We start from the raw sequence: 21985 nt of genomic DNA on the forward strand, positions 1-21985 counted from the left end.
TGTTGAGGGCAAAAATGAAGACTGCTCTAAGACTTTATAGGAAAAAAGAAAGATAAAAAACATAAGGGAAGATGATAAAAAACCAATACAAGAACTCCCATTTCCTGAAAGAAAAAACATTAAAACAGAATAGGAGCAATAATCCAAGATACAACTGAAGAACATATTTTTGAAATGAATAAAGATTTTCTAAATTTGTTGACCAAAAGAGTTTACCAGTTTCCACATAAAAATCAATGAACAGAGGAGCACCCAGGTAGCTCAGTCTGTTAAGCATCCAACTCTTGATTTTAACTTGGGTTATGATCTCAGGATTGTAAGAACAAGCCCTGCATCAGGCTGAGTGCGGAGCCTGCCTAAGGTTCTCTCTCTCCCTCTTGCACCCCTCCCCAAAAATCAATGGACAGAAATATGCCTAGGTGAATTGTAGCATATTTTTTTAACTATAAATATTAAAAGACAACCCATGACAATACAGGCCAAAAGAGAGAGGTCTGGCGGAAGTTGCATGTAAAAGCAAGATCAGGCCAGCTTCAACTTATCTGTAAAATGATACTCTAGAAAACAGTAACAAATGTTAGCAGATCTTTGAAAGAAAATGCTGTAACCTCCCTGATATGTATGATGGCAAGAGGAAGTTATTCTTTACATATGACAAGTCACCAAAAATATAACCGACAGGTCCTCTTTAAAAAAAAAAATAACTGAGGCAATAATTAAGCTGAAAAGGGTAAATCAACATTAAAACTTAGATATAAGAAATCTGTGATGTATAGCAAAAACTTAAGTTTTACATCTCAACTACCTTTCTGCTCCCCCCAAAAAAACCATTTATTGCCACCATACTAACCTCTCTGAATCTTAGTTTCATCATTTAATATCAAAATAATGTCTACCTTACAGTTAGTGAATATGAAATGAGATAGCTGCAAGAGAAACTTTGCCAGTATCACCCCTCCCCCACAAGGTTCTACAGCTCAGAGAAAAAGCAGGTTGGGGACCTCTCCCATGGAAGAAAGAGTAAAGCAGTGAGTTAGTGCCCAGCTTCCCCAGCAAGGGACACTGCTAAAGAAATCCATCTTTCTTCCTCAGCACCCAAAGTTTAAAACAAGCGCCCCATGACAGGGGGTAAAGGAGGAATTCAGAAAAGAGACAGATAAGAATTTCAGAGGGCATCAAAGGAATGCAGTTCTCCATTCTGTACTCCAATAGGAACCCCACCCATGAATCCCTGGAAAAACCTCAACCAAAGATGCCCTCATCTAAGCAACAGGAACCCTAACCAGACCAAGTACCAAACCCATGCCCTCCTCACTCTGCAGTCTACAAAGGAATCCTTCAGAAACAAAGAAGCACTAACCCTTTCCCAGAAAAACAAATGCTAAGGGAATTCATCACCACTAGATCTGCCTTGAAAAAAAATGCTGAAAGGACTTCTTTGAGCTGAAATGAAAAGATATAGAAACATAAAAACATATGAAAATATACATCTCACTGGTAAAGGTAAATATATTATCAGATTCAGAAAACTGATTCTGTGATAGGTGGTATGTTAAACACTTAACTATATTATAAAAGTTAAAGGAAATGAATATTAAAAATAACTATAGCCAGTATAATTTCTTTATAAATACACAATATTAAAAAAGAACTGTGGCATTAAAAACATAAAAGGTTCAATGCAATCTCTATCAAAATCCCAATGGCATTCATAGAAAAAGAACAAAAAAATCCCAGAATTTACATAGAACTACAAAAGATCCCAAATAACCAAAGCAATCTTAAAAAAGAACAAAGCTAGAAGGATCACACTTCTTGATTTCAAGCCATATTATAAAGCAGCAGTAATCAAAATAGTATGGTACTGGCATAAAAACAGACATGAAGATCAGTGGTACAGAATACAGAACACAGAGATAAACCCACACATGTATGCTCAATTAATTACAACAAAATTGTCAAGAATATACAATGGAGAAAGCAGAGTCCCTTCAATAAATGGTGCTAGGAGATCTGGACAGGTATGTGCAAAAGAGTGAAAATGGACCCCTACCTTACACCACACACAAAAATCAACTCAAAATAGATTAAAGTTTAACGTAACACCTGAAACCATAGCATTCCTAGATGAAAACACAGAGGGTAAGCTCCTTGATATTGGTCTTGGCAATGGTATTTGGATTTCACATCAAAAGCAGAAGTAAACAAGTGGAACTATACCAAACTAAAAAGGTTCTGCACAGCAAAGGAAGCCAGCAACTAAATGAAAAGGTAACCTACTGAATGGGAGAAAATATTTGCAAATCTGATAAGGGATTAATATTTAAAATACATAAAGAACTCCTACAACTCAATAGTGTATTTGGGGATTTTTATAACAAGATATTAGGTGGGCAGAGGAGGGAGGAATAAAGATTTTAAACTTGACCAGTCACGTAAAGGAAAATCATTGGAGACCCCAATACAGGTAAATGGCAAAGTTAAGGAAGTGCACAAAACTAAATATGATAAAGATGAAATTATAATAATCTAAGAAATATCAAAATTCTGGATTACTCTGTAGTAGCAGTAATAAAGAAGAATATTTGATACCTGTTGGAAGAAGTGGTTGGATTTGACCCTAAGCTTATGAAACAAATACAAGCAATCATTTGAGTAACACTTGATGACTTCTGAGAAAATTGCATTTCAGGTATTTCAGTAAAGGAAGAAGAAATACAGATGCAGCAAAACAAGAGAACTCAAAAATACCAAGGCCTACCGTACTAAAAAGGGGTCTGAAGAATGAAGGCAGCAAACCCAGACTGATTCATTAGGTCTTTCTGCATTAACATGGAAATATCTTTAGTGTAGAAAAAGTCATATGACTCTCAGATACAAGAGGAGGAGAGAAATCTTCTGGAATACATAAAATATGATACAGATACATGAGGTCCCTGCCTGTCTCAGGAACTTGGCTGTATCAATAGATAAGATGGAATAAGGTCTGCTCTTTGATAGCATTTCTTATTATCAAGAAAAGTCTACTCATCATATTAAAATCTTACTGGTGGAAAAAAAAAAAACTACCACACAGACTGAAATTTCTAATTCTTTTATTCCTAAAACATAATTCAGTTTTGCTCTCTCCCCAATAAAAAATGTTCCCATTTTCTTCCACATTCTCATAATCAAACTATTTTCAAACTGCTCAGTAACTTTCCATGTGACTTTAAGCTACCTCCCTCTCTCGCCCTCTGTTTCTTTCTCTCCAGTCAGGAAATTACTATAAAGGAAATTCAGAAAACTTGTCTATAACGATGATCTGGGTATGAGCAAATTTATAGGTCAGTTTTCACATGGAATGTCAGATGATAGAAACATAGGAAAGAATATTTGGAAATCTGCAAAACACTATATTTTAATCAACTGAAAGGGAAAAATGAGCCTGTAGAAGTTACAAACTATCCTCCACAGTTTCTTTATATACTAAAACTGTGAAGTAAAAAATTAAGTACTCATATTTCGTTGAATAATTCTGGTAAAAAAAACTGTTAACATCAATTTTACTTTATGTTTTATACAACTTGACTGACAAACCACAAAGGAGGCAAAATGAGCCATACAAACAAAACTCTGAACAGGGTAGAGCCACAAACTGGCATCTGGGATAAATCTTATTGGTTATATCTTTAAAAGTACAAATTTGAGTACAGAAAAGCCCTTTTTTATTATGACACAGCCAAAGACAATTTGGTTTTAAGTTGAAACCACAACTACTAAAGGTCGAATAACATTACATCACCATTAATAATTCAACAACAAAAAAGAAGTATCTAAAGAGGAAGTCTGGAAAGCATCACTTCATGCTGTAAGTTGAATTCTGTCCTCCTTCTCCCAATAAAGATAGGTTAAAGTCCTGACTAACAGGTATCTGGAAATGTGACCTTATTTGGAAATAGGGTCCTTGTGGATGTAATTAGTTAAGATGAGGAGATGCTAGAGTCGAGTGGCCAATAATCTGATATAACTGATATCCTTATACAGACAGGATCCTGTGAAGACACAGAGGTATAAGGTGAATGTTATGTGAAGACAGAGGCGGAGATTAGAGTGATGAATCTACAAACCAAAAAACGCCAAGCATTATTGGCCTTCACCAGCAGCAAGGGAAGAAGTATAAACCAATCTATGATTCTAACCCCCCTAAAAGAAAAAATAGTTTTCTATATTCTATTTTCAACCTTCTGATACTGAATATGGTGAGTTTTTCCATAGGAAACAATTCTTCAATCCTCAGCAGACACTAGCTGGGGGTCCTACAATTCAATTATCACACTAATACCCACAAGTAGCACAGACCACATGTCTGAACCCTACTTCAGGCACCAATCTTAAGTCCAAGGCAGTCACCTGTACATCTGACCAGCCATCCAGAAGTCAAATTCCCATCACTCCCCTCTCAGGTTCAATAATTTGCTAGAATGGCTCACAAAACTCAAGGCAACACTTTATCTACATTTACCAGTTTATTATAAAGGATACAACTCAGAAACAGCCATCTGAAGAGCCTCAAGGGCAAGGTACAAGAGGGCGTATGGAATTTCCATGCCCTCTCTGGGCAGGCACATCACCCTCCCAGCACCTCCAAGTATTTACTAGTCCAGAAGCTCTCCGAACCCTTTCAGTTAGGATGTTTTTATGGAGGCTTCATTCCTTAGACATGATTGATTCAATCATTGTCCATTAATAAATTCAACCTCTAGCCTTTCTCCCTTTCCTAAAGAAGAGAGTGGAGCTGGAAGTTCCAAACTTCTAGTCACAAGGGTGTTCCCCTGACAACCAGGCCCCCACCTTTAGAGGCTTTCCAAACATCACCTCGTTAACATAAACTCAGGGATGGTTGAAAGGTGTGTGTTACAACAAAAGATGTTCCTTTCACTTTTATCACTCTGGGAACTATGTCATGAGTCAGAAACCAAAAACAAATATTTTATCAAAAGATCATCCTATGGATCTTATTACTGAGTAAATTACAAGGTTTTAAGAGCTCTGGCCAGGAGCCAAAAGTGAAGCCCAAAATATATATTTCTTTTTATATCACAATATCACATTCCAGAACTGTAAGAAAATAAATTCCTGTGTTCTAAGCCACTCAATTTGCAACACTCTGTTACAGCAGCCCAAGGAATGAATAGACCTAATATTAAGAAAAATTTCCCAATTTAATCTTGAAGAATTTTAAATGCAAGCTGTTCTTAACTGGGAAAAACTTGGAAGCAACCAGTCTTTCAGACAAGGAATAGATAAACAACCGGTGGTACATCTATACAAAGGAATATTATTCAGCAATAAGAAGTGAGTTATCAAGACAAAAAAAAAAAAGAAACAGAGGATCCTTTTTTTTTTTTTTTTTTTTGAAACAGAGGATCCTTAAAGATACGCCGCCATTAAGTGGAAGAAGCCAATCTGGCTTTGTATTAGATGATTCCAACTGTATGACATTCTGGAAAAAGCAAATCTATGTAGACAGTCAACAGATGTGTGGTTGTCAAGGGTTCAGTGAAAGGGAAGGAGAGACAAACGTGGAGCACAGAGGATTTTTAAGGCAGTGAAACTGCTACACATGATACAGTAATGGTGGAAACATGTCATTATGCATTTGTCCCACAGAATGTACAACATAAAGAGTAAGCCCTTATGTAAACTATGGATTTTAATTAATATTAATGTATCAGTATTGGTTTATCAACTGTAACAACTGCACCACACTAATACAAGATGCAAAGAAGAGAAATTGTGCGGGTGGGAGAGGGGAAATCAGGGCTGTGAACTTTGTATTTTCTTATAAGTGAGACCATTAAAATAGAACTACAATAATGACTACTACCTATTAGGAACATCATTATATAACAGAAAAAAGATCTTTAAAACCCAAAGGTTAGGAGGATGTATTCTTGTGATACAGAACAGTCCTTCCTTGATAAAAGATGGCCCATAACAGAATATCTGTCAAAAATGAAATAGAAGTAGATAGGTAGACAGATGAAATATTATCTCAATTACTTTCATTTCACCCCACACCAAGGAAAAAATCATCATGAACTGGCCTAGTTAATGCTCTGCTTTTAGAAGGTCATTATTCATTTATTGCTTATAATATCCCTGCAAGAGAAGCAGTAGTAGTGCTATTCCCCTTTATGAATGAGGTAACTGACCCCTATAAGAAGTTAAGCAACTTTTCCAAGGGGACATATACCTTGCAACAGCAGCTGAACTTGAACTGTGTAACTGTACTAAGCTTATGATCATGACATGATAGCATCCTTGTGCAACTATATAGCAAGCAAATGACATGAGGGATGGGAGGCTGAGAAAGAGATCAGGACCAGAGGTGACAAGTGGAAGTCATCCATAAACAAACAATGGCTGCAGCTGTAAGGAGGGGGAAAAAATCATAAGGAAGGAAGGAGAAGGGAGCCAGGAAGGAAGGAGAAGGGAGCCAGGGAGTAAGCAAGGGCTGCAGGACACATTAAGGCCTTTCTTTTGGCTGAGAAAAAAAGGACAGGGAAGTGTACAAAGAGAGGCAGTCCAAAGAGAAGTGAACCAAAAACTGTCACCAGGATTGAAATCAGGGGCCATTATCTTTGACTCCTCTCTCCCTCGAATCTGCAACACTCAGGTAGCTTTAACACATTACATCCACATATAAATGTTTTCAAATTTGTCCTTTACTTCGCATTTGTCATTACCCTGTACATGGCCTTTATCAATTTTTATTTGGAACTATTCAAAGAGCCTCCAAACATGTCTCCTTGTTTCCATTCTACCTGCCTCTAAGTAATATACCTGCTTGTGTATCCAGTTTCTTTTACTCCTCCTCCCACAATTCCCAACAAATGAGAACTTATACACACTGTTCAACATTTGTTTTTTTTTTTTAACTGTCTTGAACATATTTTCATATTCACACGTGGAGACCTACCTCTTCTTTCCAAAGACTGCATAGTATTCAATTATAAACATATAAATTATCAGCCCCCCAAAAACATTTCTATTATTTCCAGACTTTTGTCATTACAAATTTAGCACTGACCTGTCAAGTTTTAACCAGACTATCTGCAGAATAAGAATTACAATCTAAACAATATTGACCATTTCTATCAAACAAGATATGCCTTTCCATTTAAGTCTTCTTTTATATTATTCAGCAGAATTTTAGAGTTTTTTATGAAGAAACTTCATAAAATCTCTGCATGTATCTTGTTTATTCTTGGATATTTCATATTTTTAATTGTTATTATAAATAGGATATTTCCCTCCCTTAAGTATATATACTTAAGTATATAAGTATACTTAAAATATTTTTAAGTATCTTCATAATAGAAAGCTGTTAATTCTTATATATCAAACTTGGCTTTTAGTATGCCCTGTAGTTTTTTGTTGAAAGCTGGACATGATGTAGTAGGTAAAAAGAACTGAAATGAGCAAACCTTGAGTGATGTGGTAGTGAGGTATGGAGGTGGGAGGGGAAGTATTCTACAGTCCTATGACTAAGTCCTACATACAGTCCTCAATCTTTTAATGGGCTTGTGCTCCTGGGCTGTAACACCCAAAAGTGCTTCCTAGTCTCCAGCTCTGAGGTAGGAAAGGATGGCTAGAGTACTAGAGTTTGTATTTCTATTTCTCTTCCTCCAGGTAGAAGACTAGAGGAGACTGGAGTTAAGTATTTCCCTTCTCCCAGGTCAGGCAAGCTCTGACAAAACCAGGTAGGATAGGTTAGTAAAAACAGTTTCTCTCAAGGGTAGGCCTTATCAAAAAGAACAGAATGCTTTGGACATATTTCAAACTGGCTGTTTTTCCCTCCCCTCTGCCAGAAAGCAAAAGAGATTTTTCTCTTACCTCTGTGTGGTAACTTGGTAGCGTTTTTGTTGGTAAAACTCACAAAAGTATGAAGAACTCCTAGAAGTTAGCTCCCTGGAGTTAGCTCTCAGACTTGTCCACATTGAGCATCCAGCAACTCATCAATTACAGTTCCTGTTTTAATACCCCATACTGGTTCCTGAGAAGGCTTTTGCTTATAGGTTTCTGCTCTACCTGTCTGTCCAATTTGGAAGGCAGCCATTTGTCCCATGATCTCAATTCTCTGATGGATCTAAGAAGCGTTGTTGACATTCAACTTGTTCTGCTTTTTATTTGTTACAACAGAGTGATGACTTCCAAGCTCCTTTTAATAACCAGTCATCTAGTTAAAGTCTTTTGTTTCTAATAATATATTTGATTTTCTTGATTTCCAGGTTAAAATATGCTTATTTTGCCTCTTCCTTTTCAATAACATGCATAGCATGTATTTATGTTATCAAATTACATTGGATGATACTTAAAAACAATGCTAAATAACACAGTCATGATAGTAGGTAACCTTATCTTGTTCTTTAATGGGAGTACTTCTACTGTTTTAATATTGTACTATTAAGTCAGATGCTTACATATGTATTTACCTATTCCTTTCTAATTAAAAAATTCTAAAAATCTCAAATAGATGAATTTTGTCAAATACTTTTCATTATGTGCCTTTTCTGTATATATAAAGATGATTATGTGAAATGTGTGGACTATAACAGAAATTATATCAGCAGCACGTGCACTATGCTCAGTTTTGAAGTCTGAAATATTTCTTGTCTTTTCCAGAATTAGCATCATGTTAATTAGTGTTCTACCTAGTTAAATAAACTTTAGACATATATACTTTTCCTTATCTCCTTATTATCAATTGAACAGTCACTATTATTCCTATTGCATCATGAATATATTAAATATTGCTTTCACATTTATCATTTTCTCATACTTTCTAATTTTTAAATAGTCTATCATTCTATCGTAATTATTTGGCTTTTTTTACTAAGAATTTTAACACAGAGTTTTTATTCTTTTAGGCCTTAAGGGGGTTAATAGTATCTTTAAATTACATCAAACTAATTACAGATCCAATAAACATGCTTAAACTACCTAACAGAATAGTAGGCAAGACATTACTGAGCCCAATGCTGACATCATAAGCTTCTAGTAAGCAGAACTGAGGAGCTTTTACTGTGACACTCAACCTAATAACTGTCAAAGTAGATATTTTTAAGGAAGAGCTTCTATGTACCAAATACTAAGAGTAGTAAAAGTCCTGGGGATTTTTATTTTTTTCCTTAATCCTATATCTATTTCCCACAGATTTTTATTTCATTAATTGCTTTCATAATAAAAAATACCTAGTGTTGTTATAAAAGATACAAAATCTTGGGGATCCCTGGGTGGCGCAGCGGTTTAGCGCCTGCCTTTGGCCCAGGGCGTGATCCTGGAGACCCGGGATCGAATCCCACGTCGGGCTCCCGGTGCATGGAGTCTGTTTCTCCCTCTGCCTGTGTCTCTGCCTCTCTCTCTCTCTGTGTGACTATCATAAATAAATTAATTAATTAAAAAAAAAAAAAGATACAAAATCTTACCAAAGGGAGTTAGTGGTAATGTTGGAGAGGAAAGTTTCAGTAAAATGGAAATCATGGGAGTTTGGACCTAACATTTCCATATTAAGGATGGATGTGAGACAACTGTGAATATTTTCAAATGGATTTTGGTGGCTCTTGATGACAGAAATAAATTAGTGACTACCTTCTGTCTCTCTTCCAAATTTTCCTCATACAATCTCTTCAAAGTTTTTTTCAACATTATTTGATTATTATCCACACATCTTCTATTAGGAAAGAAAGATCATAAAGGGCTGGAATCACCTGATGGGGCTGTGTCTCTTATTAACATTTTGACCATGATCTGTTTCACTGAAGAGCAGAAACAAGTACATTCCAGATGTACTTGGAATGGAAGCCAGGATGAATGGAAGCGGGAATGAGGACGTGACATTTAAGGGACTATAAGAAGATAAGAAGACTCTCTATCTATAGAGATAGGGTTATGTTTTGGAAAAGATGGACATACAGTGTGATAGATTTGATGAGACCAAACATGGAGAACCCTGAACACAAGACTTAGAAGTCTACACTTTCTGTAAGAAACAGGGATCCCCTGGAAGATTTTTTTTTTTAAGATTTATTTATTTAATCCAGAGAGAGAGAAAGTAGAGTGAGGGGCAGAGGGAGAGAGAGACAAGCAAACTCTCTGTTCAGCTGGAGCCCCACTCAGGGCTCAATCCCAGGACCGTAAGATCATAATCTGAGCCAAAACCAAGAGTCCAACACTTAACTAACTGAGCCACCCAGTCACTCCTGCCAGAAGAATTTTTTTTAAAAGATTTATTTATTCATGAGAGGCACAGAGAGAGAGAGAGACAGAGAGAGAGGCAGAGACACAGGTAGAGGGAGAAGCAGGCTCCATGCAGGGAGCCTGAAGTGGGACTTGATCCCAGATCTCTAGGATCACACCCTGAGCCAAAGGCGGCGCTAAGCCACTGAGCCACCCGGACTGCCCCAGAAGAATTTTTAAACAGAGGTGTCACATTATGAAAGTGATATCAGACGAAGACTAGCCTTATGATGGTGCATTAGCTAAATCAGAGAAAGGCAAGCATACCATACATAAGACTTAAGGGACTATTAAAAATGAAAGGACGCATGAGGCACCTGGGTGGCTCCATTGGTTAAGCGTCTACCTTCACCTCAGGTCATGATCCTAGGGTCTTGGGATCCAGCCCCATGTCGGGGACCTTGATCAGCAGGGAGTCCGATTCTCCCTCTGCCTCTCCCACTTCTTGTGCTCTCTGTCAAATAAATAAATAAAAACTAAGGGAAAAAAATGAAAGGAAAATGAGCAAACAATTTCATATTTCTCATTCTACTGATTCAGTCAACAAATTTTTCTTAAGTACTTCCACATTCTAGATACTGAGCTCTAAGGATACAACAGGGAATAAGACAAATATATCTGCCCTTAAGGGGTTTAGAGCAATAGTCTTTTTTTACCCAATGAATTTATTTTTCTTTAAACTCTTGTTTTTAATAAATGCCCTCCAAATATTTTCTCATAAACATATTTGAATGTAGCAGCATTTTACTTGTAATATAAACTTTAGAATGCTTTAGAATGTTCTGTCCTCTTTGTTCCCAAGATATACCTTCTTCATCCTATTATGCAATAATCACTGATTTGCTTACCTCTTTTTCCATGACATGACTCTAAGCCTCATGCTGGCAGAAACCATGTCTTACTGGACACTGTCTCCTCAAAACTTCCGGGAAATTCCAAGAGTACAGTGAGTCAGTGAAGAAGTACACAGATTTTATTTGGAACTATGAATAAAACATAGAATTTCCCTCTTCGTTTCCCAGATGTGGCTAACAAGTGGTTTCAAGAGTCACCTGATTAGAAGTGCTCCTCAAACTTTTCCACCAACTAAACAGAGCAAATGAGAGGACAAATGTCTCCAGTGTCCCAGGGAGCTTGAGGCTGCAACTGGACACAAGTATAAACAGCTTTTAAGTCACACTCACTCAGGTGTGGTTCTATGCACTAGGGATATAAGTAAGGTTCCTGCCTTTGTTGAGCTTAAGATGAGAGAGGTCAGATGAACATTAATCAATAAGCAAGAAAAGGTCCTTACCATTTTAGCATATTTTAAAATTTATTTTTTATTTAATAATAATCTTTAATAGTTAATATTTTTAGGTCTTATTTAAAAATTCCTTCCTGAGGCACCTGGGTAGCTCAGTCAGTTAAGCATCTGCCTTCGGCTCAGGTCATGACCCAGAGTCCTGGGATCGAGCCCTGCATTGCTTTGGGCTCCCTGTTCAGCAGAGGGCCTGCTTCTCTGCAGTTCCTCCTGCTTGTTCTCTCTCTCTCTCAAATAAATAGAATCTTAAAAAATAAAAATCCCTTCCTTGTGCACGTAATAAAGATAGTATCACATATTTTCTTTTAAATTATAAAATTTTGGGCAGCTCAGGTGGCTCAGCAGTTTAGCGCCACCTTCGGCCCAGGTTGTGATCCTGGAGACCCGGGATCAAGTCCCACATTGGGCTCCCTGCACAGAGCCTGCTTCTTCCCCTGCCTGTGTCTCTGCCTCTCTCTCTCTCTCTCTCTCTCTCTCTCTCTCTCTCTGTGCCTCTCATGAGTAAATAAAATCTTTTTAAAAAATAAATAAATAAATAAATAAAATTATATAATTTTTATTTTCAATTTTAGGATTTTAATCTAATGAATTCATTGTGTATATGTGAATTAGGAACTCAACTTCTTTTTTTAAAATTTCAATATGCTAACCCAGCACTGATTACCAAATAATTCATTCTTTTTCCACTGATTTGTTATACCATCTCTATCATATAGAGTCCCTACAAAATCAGTCATTCTTGAACTCTGTCATGTGTCTTCTTGATCTATTTCTGTTCTAATTACTTTAGCTTTACAAACTAATTAAATGAATTCCCCACTTCATTTTTCCTCTTAAATAATCTTGACCTTTTACCTTTCCGTATAAATTTCAGAATCAACTTGCCAAGGTCTGCAAGACAAACTTTTGAATTTGGTTTGAAATTATATTGCACTAACAGATACATACTGAAAATATTTGACATCTCCAGGCAATTGTGTCTACTCATCTATTTTTTTTTTAAGATTTTATTTATTCATGAGAGACACACAGAGAGAGGCAGAGACCTAGGCAGAAGGAGAAGCAGGCTCCTCACAGGGAGCCCAATGTGGGACTTTATCCCCAGACCCTGAGATCATGCCCTGAGCTAAAGGCAGACGCTCAACCACTAAGCCACACAGGCATCCTTCTACTCATCTATTTACTTAGATTTAAGTTCATTAATAAAGTTTGTAACTTTCTCCATAAAGTTCTTATGTATCTTTTATTAGATGTATCCCCAAGTAATGTAATTTTGTTGCTCTTGTGACTGGAAATCTTTTTAAAATCAATCACACTGTCTAAATATTTTTGTTAAGGCACAGGGGCAAGATTTATCTTTTTAAAGTTATCTTGCATCCACCAACAGTGCTGGTAGTTTGCATATAGATTTTTCTTAAACTTTCCACATAATCATCTGTAAGTTAAAAAAAAAAAGCTTTCTTCCTTTCATTTCTTACATTTATTATTTTTTTTATTTTATTGGCTACAAATTCTGCATCATGTTTCTAAGTTTAAAGGCTATGCTTCTAACATTTCCCCATTAAGTATAATGCGGAGTTTTGATGGATATCCTTTATTTGGCTAAAGTTGTTCTTTTCAATTCCTAGGCTCTCAAGAGTTGATGCTGGTCTGGCCAGAAGAGGTGCTAATCACAAATAAGTGCTAACTTCAACCATTTTTTTCCCTGGCTAGTGAAATGATTATGTGTAATAGACACTGTCTACCTAATATCGGTTCTATGAGCCTTAACTCATTCTGACTAGATCTGCGTATTTTTAGAACATGTCAACATTCATGGACACGCTCTAGGTAAGAAATAATCCAGTTATCTCTGACGTTTGGTTAATAAAAAATATGAATATATAAAAAGCAAATTTACTTCATTTAAGCCAATTAAATATTACAAGATAGGGCAGATGGCTAAAAATAAAATCCAAATATTACAATTTTATCTCCTATATAGAATATATATATTTATATATACATACATTATATATTCTTTTTTTTTTAATTTTTATTTATTTATGATAGTCACAGAGAGATAGAGAGAGGCAGAGACACAGGCAGAGGGAGAAGCAGGCTCCATGCACCAGGAGCCCGACGTGGGATTCGATCCCGGGTCTCCAGGATCGCGCCCTGGGCCAAAGGCAGGCGCCAAACTGCTGCGCCACCCAGGGATCCCTACATTATATATTCTAAGATCAAAAAGGCCTTCTAAAATAGAGATAAAACACAAAATAGAATTTCATTTTAATATTTGATTTTGAATTATAGACAAACATTGGTATAAACGCTCATCGCAGACATTACAAAGCAAATGTTGCATAGCCCAACCTTTAATTTATCTTTTAGTCATCATCACTTAAGGAACTTACTTTAATTAAAATCCAGTGCTATACAAATTACACTTTATAAATAAATAGAGCTGTGCATCTGAATTTTAAAATCCTGAACTTCTGGAGCGCTTGGGGGGCTCAGCGGTTGACATATGCCTTCGGCTCAGGGCGTGATCCTGGAGACCCAGGATCAAGTCCCACATCGGGCTCCCTGCATGGAGCCTGCTTCTTCCTCTGCCTAGGTCTCTGCCCCCCCACCACCCCCCGTGCCTCTCATGAATAAATAAAATCTTTAATAAATAAATAAATATAAAATCCTAGACTTCAAGGAAATTATTTCAGTCAGCAAATAAACTAACCAGACACGGGATCCCTGGGTGGCGCAGCGGTTTGGCGCCTGCCTTTGGCCCAGGGCACGATCTTGGAGACCCGGGATCGAATCCCACGTCGGGCTCCCAGTGCATGGAGCCTGCTTCTCCCTCTGCCTGTGTCTCTGCCTCTCTCTCTCTCTGTGTGACTATCATAAATAAATAAAAAAATTTAAAAAAAAAATTTTAAAAAAATAAAAAATAAAAAAAAAATAAACTAACCAGACACCAATTTCCTAGGTTCTTAATTCCACTAAGTGTCAAACTTTAAAAATATGTTCTTATTAAGAAAGCCTAATTTTAAAAAACTATAGATCTATTTTTTATTAAAGATTTTCTTTATTTATTCATGAGAGAGACACAGAGAAAGAGAGAGGCACAGACACAGGCAGAGGGAGAAGCAGGCTCCACGCAGGGAGCCTGATGTGGGACTCGATCCTGGGTCTCGAGGATCACACCCTGGGCCGAAGGCAGGAGCCAAACCGCTGAGCCACCTGGGCTGCCCAGATCTATTTTTTAAAATGCATTTGCATTAAAATTTTTGTATGAAAGAAGGGCAGAGAAAAAAAGGGAAAAATTCTGTATGATTTTTTAAAATTTTTTTAATGAAAGTAAGTTCCACTGTCAATTGAAGAGGAAACGAAACAAAGAGAAACACTCTACAATTATTCACTGAGACACATGACTGAATTTACCAAGGCTGATTTGGTGCTTAATTTTTCAGAAAAACGTGTACTGGATTTTATCTGTATAGGACTTTTTCCACAACAAGCAATACTGAAAAGGTGAAAAGTACAAAGAAAATTCCACTTGAATAAATATAAAATTTCAGATATCTGACATAGTTCCATATACCCTCTAATTTTCCACTCTCTCTTACTGATGCAGAAGCAAGAAAACCTTGTTTCTTTTTTTTTTTTTAAGATTTTATTTATTTATTCATGAGAGGCACAGAGAGAGAGAGAGAGAGAGACAGAGAGACAGAGACACAGAGGGAGAAGCAGGCTCCCTGTGGGAAGCCTGATGGAAGACTCAATCCAGAGACTCCAGGATCAGATGCCCAACTGCTGAGCCACCCAGGTGTCCCAACAAATCTTATTTCAATAAGAAATCCTCAAGAGAAGCTTTCATGTTCAGCTGCTAATCAACTAACACACTATCCTTTCAGTAAAGTGTCACTGCATAATACCTGTAGCAGAAAATTTGAATTTCTACAATTTAAATGAAGATTTTTAATGAAATTGGATTAGCTTTTCAATGCACGGTGCTTTCGATACTTCCATTTAAAAGCTGTTACTAAAGGAGCTTTAGAAAGGTTAAGGCTCAGGGCAGGGATAAACAGTTGAGGCTATGTGGAGAACTCAAAGTCTAGAGGTTAACCAACTTCAAATCATCTGTGAATGATGATTTTCACAACTATCATACCAAGCCCCTCATCTCACACATAGAGCCAAACCATGATCCAGCAGAAAACAACACACAGCTGTCTGCAGTTAAGTCCACCTATAATTAACTAGCACAGTTCTATTTTATGGCCACAAAGATCTACACACTAAAAGCAAAATATTCATCAACTAATAAAATTGAGAAGAGGGAAGATTTTTACTACAAAAAGTCTCTTTCTCTGCTTATATAGAAAAGCAATTTTCATTTACTAAGGAAGTAATATTGAAAACTGATATTGCTACCTCAAAAAATGTATTAAAGATATTCCTTGTCACCTAAGAAAACCTCACTGCACCTATGAAGACAGCAACAAAGTCATAGAAAGCTAGTCTCCCTGCATAATGTGCTTCACAGGAATATTACTAAACAGAGACTAAGTAAGGGCAAGACTTACTGTGTGCCTTTAAGCACAGGACTTAATTAATCTCTTATGAATACCAGGTTTCTCATTAGTCACATGGAGTAATAATATGTCTCACAGGACTGTAGTGAAAGTTAAATGACAGGAAGCATATATAAATGTTTATCAGTAGCAAGCTAATTTTTTTTTTCAAGTATTAGAAGCAAATCCTTCTTCCCACCACACCTCTGAAAAGAGCACATAATTGAAATTAGGCTGCATTTTTAAATGATACTAATAATTAATGTAATGTTAATCATTCATCTCCTTTCCACAAGTGGGAAAAAAAGACTAGTAATCAAACATACCTTTAAAAATGAGGGGAATAGGTAACAGCTTACACACTACTATGGAAAGTACAGTCAACCTTTGTGGCCCAAAACCATCTTCTCCTTAATTTAACATTTAACAACTGTCTCTTCATTCATCTCATAAAAATTCTCTAAGGGACCCTCTAAGTTGTGAAAGATGCCAAATTCATATGGCACTAATGGAGATAATTCTAAAGTCACGAAGCTGATGATACCTTCATCAGTTTTTGATAACTTCAAAAGATTCCCCTGGTACCCTACAGTGCTAAGAAAGTCAGTAATTCTGGACATTTTTGTATCTAACATTAAACCTGAAGGGACAACAGGCATAAAATAAGACTACTCCAAACAAATGTGCATATGTGATCCCCCTACCCATGATTATTACCTCCAAATAAAATGTAGGCAAATGATCTTTTGCTTCAGAAGGAAAATAACTTTGTTCCTTTTTTGGGAAGGGAGAGAGAGAGGGAGGGGGAAAGGAAGGGGAGAGAAGGAAGCAAAGAAAGGAAGAGAGAGAGAGAAAGCAAAGAAGAGAGAAGAAAAAAGCGGGGGGTGGGGGGGGAGAACACCTAGTGTCCAGATCTTGGTTTCTAATACCATTCTCCAATAAAAAAAAAAAAACAAAAAAAACAAAACCTGGGTTCCTTGAGAAATGGATGACAATTTTAAGACTGAGGCAGGAAATACCAAGATGAGCCTAGAGCATCCTGCAGTGCTTACTTAGTAAAGTGAAACAGAGCTCAGAACAAAACAAAAACACCACCACAATGATGCTAATATAGCAAAGGGGTGGAGGATCTGACTGCAATAACGCTCAATTTGGAACTGCAACCATTTGAGCAACAAAGTAACACTAAATTGCAATCCAAAATACACAGATATCCGTAAGTATATACTAAGATAAATAAATCATTGCATAAAGCCATAAATGAGAAGAGACAAATCTCCACGCAGAATAATTACGAAAAATGCGTGTAGATGTTCCACTCTCAATAGAGTGGGCTTAAATGTGGGCTGTACACAGCCACTGCCTTCCAGAGAGTATAATATAAAAAGGAGAGGGGGGAAAAAAGAGTATTTTGCAGTGAAAAACCCTAACACTACCTCCACCAAGTGATTAAAGTTAACATCAACGGTGATAAATCATGTTGATACTATGTACCTTTAATATGAGTGATGAAGATGGCTATTTACCTCTGTGGTCTTCCCCAAATGATAGAATCCCAGTCTATGGGCAAAATATCATTCTACAAAACCCGTGACGAGTGCTCTTTAAAACTGTCAAGATCATCAAAACCAAAGACTCTAAAAGCCTGTCACAGCCAAGAGACTCCTAAGGAGGCATGACTACTAAATGTAATGTGATATCCTGGATGGGCTCCTAGAACAAAAACAAGGAAATCAGGTAAAACCTAAGGATATTTGGAAAAAATATGAGCTTTAGTTAATTATAATGTATCAACACAGGTTTATTATTTTTGACAGATGTACCATACAAATATAAGACATGAATACGAGGGGAAACTGGAGGTCAAGTACATAAGAACTCCATACTATCTTTGCAATTTTTCTGTAAATCTAAACATGTTCTACATTTTGAAAAATACCTAATAAAAATAAATAAATTACAATGTATAATATAAAGATTAACATAATGACCCTCATTTTGTCCCAATGTATGCCAGTCACTCTTATTTCTAAGTATAGTGTACCGAGGAAATGAAGGAAGCTAGCCTTCCAAGAAGCTGAGAGCAGAGGCCACCTTTCAGCATCCTGTGATGTACCACAATTGACATGTGTACCTAGCGAAGTACTTTAACTAAATTAACCCTCACAAGAACACACAAATGGTTTATTTTGAACCATTTATTTATATTTTACTTTAGGCAAGAAACTGCAGAAAGAATATAATATTAATAATGTAAGCATAGTAAGAGGCAAAAGTGCCATTTCTCCCATTCCTAGTATGAGTTCTTTATCAGTTACAACATGAAGTTAAAAACAAATGATGTCAGTTGAGTGTCCAAATCTTGGTTTCAGTTCAGGTCATGATCTCAGGGTGAGGGATACAGCCCCACATTAGGCTGCATGCTCAGCATGGAGTCTGCTTGTCCCTCTCCCTCTGCTCCTCCCCCTGGGCTCTCTCTCTCTCTTCTCTCTCTCAAATAAATAGGTAAATAAATGAAATTATTTTTAAAAATGTTTTTCATTAATACAATCTGCCTAGAAGTAGACCAAAAAAATTCATAGGTCTTCAGTGGATTTTTAATCAACATAATGAATAAATAAAAGATATACATATAAAACATGTGTTTTAAATTAAGCATAAACACAATAAATTAAGGAGACGGAAACATAGATTTATATCCACTATTGTTAATGATGAACCTGCCCTTAATGTATTTTCATGCATCAATAGTTAAAGATATTATGAAGCCTTCATAATTAGCACAACATATATCCAGGTTATAAAGACAAATCTTTATTATTTTTAGTGTTTAAAGTCATGTTATACTTAAACTATTATTTTATGACATTTCACAATACATAAGGACAAATAAGCAGAAAGTCTTTACAGATGTTTGTAATCTGTATTCTTTCATTTGTTGGAATCTGTTTTGAAAATGAAATACAAGAAAAAGATACAGTCTCAGTATATGCTCAAAAGCAAATGACTTCCTTAATATAAACAATGTTCTTATTAAAATTGTGAAAGTATAACCATTGCGAAAGCAGCCACTTGACAGAGACACAGAGACACTAAGATTTAAGGGTTAGCACTGCACATAAAATTCATTTTCTCCAACATTCATAGATAAGCAGTTGTAGGAAGGCAGATGAATCCAAAAATGTACAAAGTGCTACAAGATATCACTGATGTGGTTAATTGTGTAGCAACAAGATTTGAGCAAATACAGTAATATTTAAATGATAATGAGATGTATAGCAACCACAGCACAACATTTAAGTGACTCAGCTCCAGAACTGGACTAGTGAGCTAGAATATTAGCCAGAGAATTTATTAGTGATGAGACTTTGGACATATTATTAATTTCTATGAGTTGTTATTATAGAATGATGATGAAAATGGTCTCTGCCTCACAGAATTGGAAGAAGTATTATAAAAGATACTTCATTACAGAACTTAAAACATCACTTGGGACATGGTAAGTACTTAAAAAATGTTAGCTATTATTGGCCATGATTATGGGAATAATTGTGAAAAACTTTTATACCACAACAAAGTCCATTAATTATCTTTTTGTAAAGAATTTAAAAGTTATCAAACTTAGAAATAAATTACACATTTTTCTTCTACAAATAAGTAAGATTTTCAATTTTTTTTTTTAAGATTTTAGTTATTTATTCATGAGAGACACAGAGAGAGAGAGGCAGAGACACAAGCAGAGGGAGAAGCAAGCTCCATGAAAGGCAGCCCGACGCGGGAGTTCATCCCGGGTCTTCAGGATCACGCCCTGGGCTAAAGGCAGGTGCCAAACCGCTGAGCCACCCAGGGATTCCCCAGGATTTCCAAATCTGCTAGCCTGTTCTGGGATATTTTATAAAGACGGGTCTTGGGAGACTCCTCCAGCAAGATCTCCTGCTTACTTAGTGCAAGGTTATACTCATAGTGTTGGCCACAAACAGCTAACCAAAACTACATCAAAATGTAAAAACAGTGTACATACCCTCAAATCAGGAGAAAAGTTGTCTGCAGAAGTTGAAATGGAATCCGATGATACTACAGAAGCTGATTTTGTATGCACTGAATTCTCTGAATGAGAAGTGGAAGCACTACAAAATACAAAAACACATTATGTTTCAAAACTGGGGGTTTAAAAAATAATTTCAGAAATTTTACTAATTATAACTCCATTATTTATTAAAACTTCCATTGCTGGGGTGCCTGGATGGCCCAGTTGGTTAAGCATCTTCCTTCAGCTCAGGTCATGATCTCAGGGTCCTGGGATTGAGCCCCAAGTCAGGCTCCCTGCTCAGCTGCTTCTCCCTCTCCCTCAGCCTGCTGCTCGGCCTGCCACTCTGCCTGATGCTCTGTTTGCCTACTTGTATGCATTCTCTGAATGAATAAATAAAATCTTAAAAAAAAAACTTCCATTGCCAACCAGTCCTATTTTGTCTATTCAAGCTTAATTCCAACCACTAATAAATTTCAAACTCTAATACTTAACCTGCAGGGTTAAGTATTCCTACCACATTCCCCCTGGATAGACTATCCCAGGACTCCTGAATAAACTCTGGGCTAATTTCTTCTTTTTATTCAACCATCCACCCAATTCATCCAATGAACACTCACGGAATGATCCAACATGCAAAGCCATTATACCAGGCACTATGATTTGGAGATAAATATTATACAATTCTCATGCTCATGAAGCTCACAAACTGTGGCAGAGAGAGATGAGTACGTAAATGGTGTGTTGTGATGATGACACTAGCCCCTGTGAAACTGAATAAAGAAAGCCTCCTTTCAAATGGAGTCAGGAGACCAGAAAGGGGAAATTCGCAAACCCTACCATTCATTGCAGCCCTCTGCATGCCCACAGGGATAAGCCTACACTTTACTACCCCAGTAGGAAGATTTTCTCCTTGCCTGGCAACAGCCCCCCCAAAGAGAGAGTCACAACACAACCAGTTGAAGCCACTACACTTCCAACATTCAGTTTACTCCAATGGATTCTGTGTTTATAATATCCCCTCCTGTTTATAACTGCTCCCCTAAATGCTCCCTTTCCCACATAAAAAAGCATTCCTCTCCTTTGTTCTCTGGCTTGCCTATGGTTTTTGCCATAACTTGCATGTCTCAAGTTGTAATCCTCTGTTATCCCTGAATAAATACATTTTGCTGGTAATATAACTGACAGTTTAACTTTTGAGGTTTACGTACTACAAACACAGAGACACAGAGAAAATGCACTATGGGAGAAAGGAAAAAGAAGACCCCAACTTTACTCACGAACTTCAGGGAAGAGTTCAGAGACATGATGTTCTTTGATCAGAGTATTCAAAGATAGGAAATTGCCAAGCTGACGCACAAGTAAGGGAATTCCAAAAACATACAAAAAAAAAAAAAACAACAAAAAGGCACTGCAAAGATACAGAATAATCACAGAGCCCAGAACACTTGAGGAACTAGGGTTCAACAGGGCTAGACAAACAAAAGAACAGAAGCTAAAGATAGAAAGATAAGCTTGTCTTTGCACCTATACCTTTCCACTAAATCAATTTCTATAGAAGCCTGTCTTAAATATCTATTTCTTCCATTATATTAATTAATTACATTAATCACACCCTATAGTTACTTTTATTCTCCTAAATTCCTATAGAACTCAGAGTAACTGTAGAATTACTGTCTTTTATTGTATAATGATCTCAGGTGCATATACATTTTTTCTCACCAACTAAATTACCCCAAAAGGGAGAACTCTGTCTTCATTTTCCACATCTACTCCAATGCCTATGTATACTATTAACATGTATTAGGTTTGTTAAAT

General features: G+C 36.6%; 1 protein-coding gene across 6 annotated transcripts in view; it reads right to left on the reverse strand.

Annotated features, from left to right (window-relative positions):
* Positions 1-21985, reverse strand: part of MTMR2 (myotubularin related protein 2) — a 120910-nt gene that overhangs the window by 53229 nt on the left and 45696 nt on the right. For 3 of the 6 annotated variants that reach the window (XM_041730780.1, XM_041730784.1, XM_041730779.1), the window contains one exon: positions 20162-20267. The exons of 2 other annotated variants lie outside the window; for them this stretch is intronic. In XM_041730780.1, the coding sequence (XP_041586714.1) occupies positions 20162-20267 (106 nt within the window). Of the gene's footprint in view, positions 1-11132; positions 11183-20161; positions 20268-21985 lie in introns of those variants that run through there. One more of the 6 variants, XM_041730781.1, reaches the window with a different exon arrangement.

This window comes from Vulpes lagopus, chromosome 15 (genome assembly GCF_018345385.1).
Source record: "Vulpes lagopus strain Blue_001 chromosome 15, ASM1834538v1, whole genome shotgun sequence".
Classification (NCBI taxonomy): domain Eukaryota; kingdom Metazoa; phylum Chordata; class Mammalia; order Carnivora; family Canidae; genus Vulpes; species Vulpes lagopus.